General features: G+C 38.9%; 1 protein-coding gene across 1 annotated transcript in view; it reads left to right on the top strand.

Moving 5' to 3' along the window:
* The window catches only part of Tsga10 (testis specific 10), a 108,861-nt gene that overhangs the window by 38,240 nt on the left and 59,104 nt on the right, over positions 1-11,517 (top strand). Inside the window, exons 6-8 of the mRNA XM_031368970.1 lie at positions 1,567-1,737; positions 1,821-1,898; positions 2,990-3,141. Of these exons, the coding sequence (XP_031224830.1) occupies positions 1,567-1,737; positions 1,821-1,898; positions 2,990-3,141 (401 nt within the window). The remainder of the gene's footprint in view (positions 1-1,566; positions 1,738-1,820; positions 1,899-2,989; positions 3,142-11,517) is intronic.

Raw genomic sequence — 11,517 nt, 5'->3', positions numbered from 1 at the left:
GTATTTTTCCTTTCTAAGCTTGCTATGCTTGTTCAAAATGCTCTTCATGAGACTTAATCAGAGAACAATCTTTGTTGGGCTCTTTTGAGACGTCCTTTGTCAATGTAATTAATATAAATCTCTTTATGTTAGCCTCAGGTAGACCCTTCAGACAAGGGCAAAAGCAGCCACATTCTTCACCAAAATACCACAAAACAGTGTCTATCCCATATACTGAAATTCTTTTCCACTGAAACCTCTTGGGCCAGGTCTGCACTGTTCATATCACTCTAAGCAACAAAGTCTTCCATATTCCTATTAGGATAGCCTATTAAGCCCCACCTAACGGATTCCACTGCTTTCCAAATCCAAAGTCCCCAAGTCCACAATCTTCCAAAGAATACATGCTCAGGCTTATCACAGCAGTACCCCAGTCCCTGGTACCAACTTCTGTCTTAGTTAGGGTTTTACTGCTGTGAACAGACACTATGACCAAGGCAACTTTTTAAAGGACAACATTTAATTGGTGCTGGCTGGCTTACAGTTTCAGAGGTTCAGTCTAGTATCTATCAAGGCAGGAACATGGCTGCATCTAGGCAGGCGTGGTGCAGGAGGAGCTGAGAGTTCTACATCTTCATCTGAAGGCTACTAACAAAATACTGGGGCTGGAGAAATGGCTCAGCGGTTAAGAGCACTGACTGCTCTTCTAAAGGTCCTGAGTTCAAATCCCAGCAACCACATGGTGGCTCACAACCATCTATAATGAGATTTGATGCCCTCTTCTGGAGTGTCTGAAGACAGCTACAGTGTACTTATATATAATAATAAATAAATCTTTAAAAAAAAAAAAAACAGAATACTGGCTTCCAAGCAACGAGGAGGGTATTAAAGTCCACACCCACAGTGACAAACCTACTCCAACCAGGCCACACCCCCTAATAGTGCCACTCCCTGGGGTAAGCATAAACAAACCATCACACCAGCTGGGTAGATAATGATCAAAATTGAGAGTCAGGAAGCAAAGTGGAACATAAAATCTTCTGTAGATGTGCAGCAGATCTGAGGCCTAGGGATTGTTGAGTAAGTGTTCAGAGATCATGTTGGGCTGTGAATAAGGACTGGTGGAACTTCCTGTCAGGGTAGATGTACCCAAGACATAGAAATAGCATATGTAGAGATATAGCAAAAATAGAGAAAGATAATTTGTCATTAGGCAAATATTCCACCCAAGGTGTGTTGAAGTTAAATTTGTATCTCAAAATGGGTAAGTGGAACATACCAAATCTATTTCTTAGCTACATACACATATACATATATATCACATATATACACAATATATATATATATATGTATGCACATATATATACATGTTCATATATATCACATACACACAGACACACACAGACTCACACACACACAGATATATATGCTTGTACTCATTTGTGAACTCTTGAAAATAAAATTTCTACCATTTTCTTATTTCCTTGCTGTTTGCATATTATTCTGGTTTCAGTTTTAACCACCTGAATATACAGTATGTATAATTTAAGTTTCTGTTTTTAAAAATTCTATGTATTTCTATCATAGGCGCAGGAAGAAATTGCTCGACTTCGACGAGAAATGATGAAAAGCTGTAAGTCTCCTAAGTCAACCACAGCACATGCTATTCTTCGTCGGGTAGAGACGGAGAGAGATGTAGCCTTCACTGACTTACGAAGAATGACCACAGAGCGAGACAGTCTGAGGGAAAGGCTCAAGGTGTGGCAGTGTTGTGTGTGTCTTCAGTGGTACAGTGTGGGGGCAGTGGCACTGAGCCTGCTTTGTGCTTGTGTCTTAAACAGATTGCTCAAGAGACAGCATTCAATGAGAAGGCTCACTTGGAACAGCGGATAGAGGAGCTGGAGTGCACAGTCCACAACGTAAAACAAAACCCTTGCTCCTATTCTGTGTGCTCTTCCCTGTCTCTCTGTACTGTGTTAGGAAGAGTTTCTGTAGCTTTCTGAGATTGTGTTTGCAGTCCTAAACTACTTAAGGTGGTCTGCATGATGTGTTATTTCCTTAATCCTACGTCATCTGTTCACACAATTAGTATCCTCTAGAAACAGGGGTGCAGCCTTTTATTTTTCGTGTGTTTGGTTACAAAGCTTTTTTGTTTTTATTTTTAGGATATAGTCTCAGGAATAGTTTTTGTTTGTTTGTTTTGAGACAGGGTTTCTCTGTGTAGCCCTGGCTGTCCTGGAACTCACTCTGTAGACCAGGTTGGCCTCGAACTCAGAAATTTGCCTGCCTCTGCCTCCCAAGTGCTGGGATTAAAGGCATGAGCCACCATTACCCAGCTTAGGAATATTATTTTTAATTAATTGAAATTTATTTATTAGGGGGGATGTACAGGGTCTCATTATGTAGCCCAGGTTGGTTTTGAACCCATGATTCTTCTGCTTCAGCCTGCTGAGTGTTGGCATTGTAGTGCCACTAAAATTTTCATTTTTTTCTGATCTCCATGTTGTTATAGATAATATTGCCAAATATGAATATATTAAGCATTTGAGGTGCTCTAGATATGTATTTGCAGTGTTTCAGGTATGGAAACACTAAGGCTTTGAATGCAATGATATGTTCATTTGAGGTATTTCTTATATGTAAAAAACAGACAAGAGAAAAAAGTTTATTTTCACAATCCTACTTTATATGTAATGTATTAATCTTGGACAATAAATTAATTTTTTTGCATATTCATTATGTATATAGTCAAATTGAGCCAGATTGAAAAAGGTAGACTGACATACTAAGATAGACAGGCTTTATAGAAGCACTATGTCGTGACTTGTTTTTATTCCTGTTATATAATACTTTATCTATAAAACCTCTGCAGCGTTCAGGTCTACCCAAGTCATTGTCTCATTATGTAGTCTGCCATAAACTGCACTTTGTAGAAGGAGTGTTTCTCTGCTGCTAGGACTGATAAGGCTGCGCACTGATGTTGGCTAACTGTGTCATTCCACTTGTGTAGCTTGATGATGAGCGCATGGAACAAATGTCAAACATGACTTTGATGAAGGAAACCATAACCACTGTGGAAAAAGAAATGAAATCATTAGCAAGAAAGGCAATGGACACCGAGAGTGAGCTTGGCAGACAAAAAGCAGAGAATAATTCTTTGAGGTAAACACTACATTGCCGTTAAAGAACGTCACTGCTGTACTGAACTTCCCTGCTTTATAGTGCATTTCATAATGAAAACTTATCTGTCATTGTCAATTTATGAAAACATTTATAGGAAGCAGTTGTAGAAACCTCAGCAACACGTAATGGTGTCCCCAAATCACTTAGCCAGAAAACACTCCTACACTCATTCTAATCTTACGGTTTGTAACATGTGTCAGGTTTAATGTTTTTATACAGCTCTCTGAAAACTGAGATACTTAACTTTGGAATTTTATCGTTGAATGTACTTTTATAATTTTAAATTCTTTTCTAAGATCCGAACAATTTAAGAATGCCCAGACTCAAAACCTTAAGGAAAAGATGGTTCGTACCACAGGAGTAAGTTGATTAACCCTTTCATTGCAGTAGTGTAACAGTGGAAGGATTGCCCTGAGAGCAGCGTGTGGGCAGAAGGCGCCTCTGTACCCAAGATTCTATGTTCGCATTTGTTAATGTGAAACAAAACTATTCAAGTTTCAGTAGAGAGGAACTTCTCTTTATCTGTAGACATGAAAAATGTTAGTTGATGTGAATGTGTGATATATTATTAAATCTATTAAATAATTGGGCCATATGTGAGTTCCTAGAGTCTTCCCTTGATCTTCAAGGAACCACTTGTTGGGACAGATAATTACTCAACCCCCCCTGTTTTTCCTTGGAAAACTTCTTCCTTATAATGGTATGGTAAGCTCACACAAAATGCAAATGATTTGAGAGCAAGAAAACAACACAAAGCAAACCTTGGGAAATAGAGAGAAGTAAGGAAAGGTTAGTCACAAATATAAAAGGGAAAAGTTCAGTGTAGAACTACTTCCAGCCAGAAATCTGTTCAGGGGAGCAGGGAAGTTTCCTGTGTGACTGAGCTCAGCTGGTAGCAGTTTATACCTGCTGTTTTCAATTTTATCACATAGAACTTCTGTGTTGTTAGAAGTTCTTACAAATGTGTAATAACCTGGGTGTGCTTTGTTCCTTTGGCACAGGACCTTGCTGTGTGGTTCAGCACTTTTGCAGTCCCCTGCTTCTGTAGGATAGAAGTGTGTTCCCTGCCCAACACTTTCAGGAGATTTTTTTTTTGATGTATGGTTGCATATTTGAAAACTTTTACTGATGAATAACTGCAGCATATACACTAAAAGGTCAATATTTGATATACTAAAGTTGGAAACCTTTGACCTTTGAATCCATCACACAATCAAGGTTCTAGCTTATTCTGCACTCCTGTGTCTCCTCCTGGATTTCACACACTCTGGTGATTCTCAGGTGACCATTGGTTTTATTCCAGGCATGGAGGTATTTGAATTTTCTAAAAAGTTAAACCAATGAAATCATATCGTATATGTTGCTTAACCAGACTGCTTTCCCTCAGTGTGGTTATTTTAAGATCTGTTCTTCATGTATTCCTGCTGTATATACTTTATACTGTTTGATTGCCAAGTTGTATGCCACTGTGTGAGTATGTATATTGACACTTGTTTCCAGTCTGGGGCTTTAATGAATAAAGCCACTAAGTTCTTCCCTCTGTAAGTCTTTGTGTTATTGTTTTATTTCTTGGATTAATATCTAGGAATAAATGGCTAAGTTATAGGATATATTTTCCTTTCAGGAAACCATTAAAGTCTTTCTCAATGTGGCTGTAGTATTGTGCATTTCTCCAATAGTGTTGAGTTTTTCAGTAGTTGCATATTCTCAGTGACATTTGGTATACAGTTCATTTTTAACATCAGCTATTATTTTGTTGTATAGTTCTATTTTTAAATTTTATAAAAAAATTTAGCTTTAATGTGGAATAATAAAAATTGTATGCATTTAAAGACTACAGTATAATGTTTTGATACATATACATTGTGAAATGATACTTTGTGAACTTGCCTGCTGTGTTCACTGCTCCCAGCGCCTGTTTTGTGGGTAAGTACTTAGTGCTGGCAACTAAGCAGTTCTTTTCTGGCTCTCCCCCCCCTTTTTTTATTTCTGAGCTAGTGGTTTTCTGTATTGAGGCTTCAATCCTATTATCTCTTGTGCATTAGGTTTGGTTTGTTGTGGTTATCATGAGGTTTACTACTATATTCTCTAGTTACTACAGTCTTTTAAACTGATAACAGTGTCATTCACATGGAAGGGCAGCTGCCTATTGGAGACAAATACACTTCAGGTGAATGTGCACATAAGTGGCTTCACTAGATCAGTGGGTAGCTGTGTCTTTCAGTGTTTGAAACACTTTAAAAAATATAAAATACTATACTCATAGATGAGTGCCTTGCTCAGCTATCTTCAGAGACGCTTCTTCGTGCAGCAGATGGGAGTAAACACAGAGACCACAGCCAGACAATATGCAGAGAGTGAGAGGCCTTAGAACATGGAGCCCCAAATGGGTTGTCTCCATCAAACTCCTCCCATCAGAGTTCAGGGAACATGGTGGAAGAAGAGGCAGAGAGATTGTAAGACCCAGAGGGGATAGAGGACATCAAGAAAGCAAGGCCTTCAGTGAGCAAATATGAACAAAGTTCATATGAATTCCCAGAGACTGGAGCAGCAGGTTCAGGGTCTGTATGGGTCTGCACCATACTTTGTGTATAGATTACACCTTCCAGTTTAGTGTTTTTATGGGGCCCCTGAGTGTGTCAATGAGTGGGGCTCTGATTCTTGTGCCTTCTTTTGGGATTTTTTCCTTATGTTGGTATGTCTTGTCCAACTTTGATGAGATAGTTTTTGTTTTATAATATTTTTTATAATTCAATATTATCTTTAGAAGCCTGCTCTTTTCTAAGGAGAGACAGAAAGGGAGTCTGAAAGGAGGGAAGGTAGGAAGGAACTGGGAGGAGTAGAGGGAGAACTTTAAAAACAAGAAATAAAAAGAAACCAAAGTAAGTACATAACTAAAACAAAATGGTAGCTGTCCTTATAGGAGTGAAGTGGCATTGCAGTTTTGATCTGTGTTGTGTAATACCATGCCTGGTTTTGCTAAGAGGCATGTGAAGTTCGTGTGTGTGTGTGTGTGTGTGTGTGTGTGTATTTTCCCCAGAAGTGCGGAGTCTTAGTCAGTGTTTCCCTAGGAGTCTGTGTCTTCTCTTCACTCCTGCAGGTGACTTTTAGCTGTCTGGAGGGTCCATTGTCCTCAGTCCTCTTTGTTCTCCACTTCTCCAGCAGTGTTTCGAAGTGCTGTGCTGTGAGTTTTCAGCTTCTTTCTTCTGCTTTGTCGAGGCAGCTGCAGGTGCTGCCTCACTTCTACTCCTCCTTATTCCTGCTTTAAGTCCAGATTTCTGTTGGGCTCCTAGCAATAATTGTAATCTATCTGGTGAATATTTTATTTCTGTGTTATTTTCCTGATTTCATTAACATGTCTATTTATGTTCTCTTATAGCTTGATTAACTGCCTGAACCATTATTTTGAATTTTTGGTCATGTACCTTCTAGATTTATATTTTGGGGGGGATTGTGTCAAAGTTTTTTTCTCATAGTTCTTGGTTTGAGTTGATATCTGCACATTTGTCATTGAGTTTCAGTAAGGAAGATGAAGTGTGTCATCTTCACACAGTAGTGAGTACAGAATCCAGTTCACAAAGTGGAGAAGGCACAGCAGCCAGTCTTCACCAGTGTGCCAGTTGTGGTTGGTGTCAGCACAGACTGTGGGCACATGTCCTCAGCAGCCATGGCTCTAGGCGTCTGAGTGATGCTGATGCTATCACAGACAGACCTTCCGATCATTTTCTTTTTTCTCCAAGGAGAGACTATGAATGAGGACATCTGTCTTGACACCTGTGCGGTATATGTGGGCATGCCTGGCCCCAGAGCCCAGGTCCAGTATTGTGCTTGGCTGCTTTTGCTCTTAAGGATGGATGCATGGATATGTTTGCTGCAGCAGTGGTAGTGATTCTTGTAGGGTGACTGGGGAGCTCCATGTAGAAGTGAGATGTGTGGAGTGGCAGTGACTGTAGAGCTCAGGGCATCGGCTAGCTCACTCTGCTTCCATTCAAGATATCTGGTCCTGAGTGTTTGTGGAGCACTGGTAGAGTTATAGTGTGCAGTGCACATGCACCACACATGCACATATGTGTGTACACAGCAGGCACAGCACATGGGACAGGCCTGAAGCAGTACTAGCCTGAGGAAGTGCTGCTTCTGGTATCTGAGCTGCAAGCAAGCCTATGTTCCTTCTTACTCTGTGGTTTGCAGCACATGTGGATATTGGAGGAGTGGTCGCAGCCCAAGGGCAGTAGACAATAATGAATCCTTTTTGAGAGGAAGGCCACAGCAGCTTCTCCCCATTTAGCTGACTGACTTGTGAGGGGATTGATGGTGGTTACCTTCACGGTGAAAGCTGCTCATGTCTCATGCAGAATAGGCCACTAGTGACCCAGGCAGCAGCCTATACATGATATTTGTTCTTAGTGCCTCCACATGTCCATGTGTGTGTGTGTGTGTTTGTGTGTATGTTAGAAAGATGAAGGTTGAACTCTTTTCTGCCACACTGTATTTGTTACTGTTTTTGTTTTTGTTTTGTTTTTGTATTTTTTTTGTCCTGCCTCAGCCTTCTGATTTCTGGGATCACAGACCTTAGCCATCACCCTGAGTTTCCATGTTGTTAAAGTAATTTTTGTTTTTCTTTTTGAGAATGAAACTCTAAACTGGTTATCTTAGCTTGCTTTCTTTCTATTGTTGTAATAAAAGCCATGATCAAAAGCATCTTGGGGAAGAAAGGTTTCATTTGGCTTATATATCGTGGGTCACAGTCCATTGAGACAAGTTGAGGCAGGAGCTGAAGCAGAGCCAATTGGGAAATGCCATTTACTAGTCTGTCCCCATGACTCATTCAGTTTTCTATCTTATACATACCATAGCCACTTGCCTAGGGCTGCACCACCTACAGTGGCCTGGACCTTCCCACATCAGTTACTAATCAAGAAAATGGCATGTGATTGTCTGCAGGCCAATCTAATGGAGGCATCTTTACAATAAAGATTCCCTCTCCCAAGATATGTCTAGGTTTGTGTTTGTGTAACCCTTGTTTTCAGAGGGGCTCTATCTTACTTCTACCCCAACAGTGTGCAAGGGGTGCAATTTCTACACATTTGTGTTAACATTTGTTATTTCCTGTTGTTTTTGGTGGCCATTTTGAAAGGTATGAGGCATTGGGGTTTGAATTTATATCTCCGCAATGAGTCATGATACTGAGCATCATTTCCTGCACCTCTTGGTTATTTGCATGTCTTCTTTGGAGAATTGTCTTACTTACATGCATTGTCTCCCTCCCCGTTATTGACATTTATTCATTGTGCATAATATTAGGTTTCATAAGGCTGTTTTTATGAACACACATATACATGTATATATATTATATATGGTCAGAGTATATGATTATATATATAATTACACACACATATATATGTGTATATATATATACATATACATATATATATAATCTTTTTTTGTCACACAGGCCTACTTTTTCCTTCTCTCTTTATTAACCCCATTGTCCCTCTAGATACTTTGCTTCTACTTTCATGTCACTATTCATTCATGATTTTATGTATCTGTATAAAATCTAGAGTCTACAGACGAGAAGCAATATGAAGTTTGTCTTTCTGGGTCTAACAATATAATGACCCTTATTTGATTTTATTTTCCTAAAGTCAATGTAGTTTCATTCTTTCTTATGACTACATAAAATTCCACTGTATGTGTATACCATATTTTCTTTATCCATTCCTGTTGATGGGCACTTAGTTGATTCCATACATTTCCCATAACTACTGCAAAGAGTGCTGCAGTAAACATCAATAGCAAAAATCTCTGTGGTATGTTGGCTTATATTCCTTGTGGTAAATCCTCAGGAATTGCATAACTGGTGAGTATGGTAGATTTATTTTAAATTTCCTTCTAGAAATGTCCATGCTGATTTCCAGGATGGCTAAAAACCTCCTTTTGAGTTATACATGTTAATCCTTAATTCACCTCATATTTTAAAATATAACATACTTAATATGTTTGCTTAATGTTTTTATTCTCTACTATATGTTTATGACTAATAGCAAGGAAGTTACATTTTGGCAGAACTTCTCTCTCCCTCTCTCGCTTTCTCCCTTTCTCCCTTCTTTTCTTCCTTTCTCCCTCTCATCCTCTCTCCCTCTCTCCCCCTCTTTCCCTCTCCCTTTTCATTTCTCTCTCCTTCCCTCTCTCTGTCACTCCGCCCTCCCCTACTCCCTCCCTGAGCCAGGGTTTCTCTGTGTAGCCCTGACTGGCCTGGAACTTGCTCTGTAGACAAGGCTGGCCTTGAACTCACAGAGATCTGCCTGCCTCTGCCTTTTTACTGCTGGGATTAAAGGCATGCACCACCACCACCTGGCCTAGTGATTCTTTTAAAGATTGTAGAAACTTTTTAACTGATTATTAAAATTTCTCTGTATGGACTTCTTCTTCTTCTTTTTTTTTTTTTTCCGAGACAGGGTTTCTCTGTATAGCCCTGGCTGTCCTAGAACTCACTCTGTAGACCAAGTTGGCCTTGAACTCAGAAATCTACCTGCCTCTGCCTCCCAAGTGCTGGGATTAAAGGCATACACCACCACTGCCCGGCTGCATGAACTTCTTACACAATTATTTTACGGTTCTTTGGAGCAGGAAACTAAAAGTGTCTACATATGACTAGGATAATATGCTTTTCTAAAATATGTCTTATTTTTGCAACACAATGCTGTTTAGAGTCATCTGTGTCATTGCTTATGTAAGTGATCTAATATTTTTTAAATTGCTAAGTACTGCCCTATGGAATTGATAAAACTACATGTGTCCATTCAGCTGGTGAATGTTTGGGTTAATTACTTTATTTTTTTACTGTAAGGAATAAGGCGACATATAGTTTTTTGTATAAATCTTTTGTTTTTTTACTTACTTTTGTTTTGTGTATGTGGACATATTGCTTGCATTATATTTCTGCATCACATGTGTGCAGTTACTATGGAGGCCTGACAAGGACATCAGATCCTCTGGAACTGGAGTTAGAGACAGGAGCTAGCTGCCATATGCGCGCTGAACCTTACAGCTCACCAGCTTCTCTGTATGAGCACCAAGTGCTCTCACCCTCTGAGCTGTCCTTAGCACCTGTACATGTTATTGGGTTATAGTCATATTTTTTTTATTTTGGGGGATCAATAGTGGAATTTTGGGTTACATAATAAGTATGTCTTTAACTGGACAAGAAATGTCCAAATAGTTTTCTGCAGTAATTGTTTATTTAATAATATAACCATAATTTATGATGCCTATCTTCTTAGGACTCTCAGAGAAAATTAAACCCTATACCATTAAAGTAAGTATTGTGGGTAGGAAGCTACCATCCAGTGACTCTAGATTCTTATAAATCTTATATGATTCTAGTTTATACTGTTGAGAAATTGAGACATATTATCATTGTAATTTTATCTAATTCTTAATTTTCTTCTAGAACCCACTTCAAAGAAGTTGTATGAGTGGGTTTTTGTTGTTACTGTTCTGCCTTCTAGTGAATATTTATTATTGTCTGCCTCTGATTTTCTAATTAGCTTTTTAGTACATTTTCATGCCATTTCTAGAGCTTCTTTGTGTATTGTCTGGTTATGTCCTTTGTAGATATTTGATTTGGTTATTTAACTTTTTATATTAATTAATTAATACAGGTCTCAGTGAAGTTCTCTAAGAATTGGGTAAAAATGTTTGTATTCAAGCAGTAATGGGAAATACTTCTGAACTAAATGCTACATGATGTTTGAAAATAAGACAGTGTAAAGAAATCAAAGAAAAGCCATGTACTAGACAGTTCAGTTTTAGAATTACCAGAACATATACACAAAAATCCTTTTCTTCTGGTTGTTTTTCCTAAGTCTCACAAAATAGTTAATTGATATTTACACATGTTCATTTGCACACCTGTACTAACTGGTTTAGTTAACTAATATTTGAGACAGAGTCTTACTATATGGCCCTGGCTGGTCTAGGACTCATATAAATCTGCCTGTCATGCCTCCCAAGTGCTGAGACTAAAGGCATATTTTAATCACTCTATTTTTTTTTAAAGATTTACTTTCTTTTAATTATGTTTGAGCCTTTAATCCTAGTCCTTAGGAGGCAGAAGTAGGTGGATCTCTGAGATCAAGGCCAGCCTGGCTTATAGAGCGAATTCCAGGACAGCCAGGGCTACACAGAGAAACCCTGTCTCAACCTCCCCCCAAATCATGTTTATATGTGTCTGTGTGTTTGTATATGGATGTATATATGCACAGATTATAGGTTCCTGTGAGGTCAGAGATCTCAAATGTCCATAAAGCCAGAGCTCCAGGTACTTGTGGGCATACCATGACCAAACAG

Source organism: Mastomys coucha, unplaced genomic scaffold, assembly GCF_008632895.1.
Source record: "Mastomys coucha isolate ucsf_1 unplaced genomic scaffold, UCSF_Mcou_1 pScaffold14, whole genome shotgun sequence".
Lineage (NCBI taxonomy): Eukaryota > Metazoa > Chordata > Mammalia > Rodentia > Muridae > Mastomys > Mastomys coucha.
The sequence above is the reverse complement of the archived record's forward strand: the minus strand, read 5'-3'. Positions and strand labels throughout refer to the sequence as shown.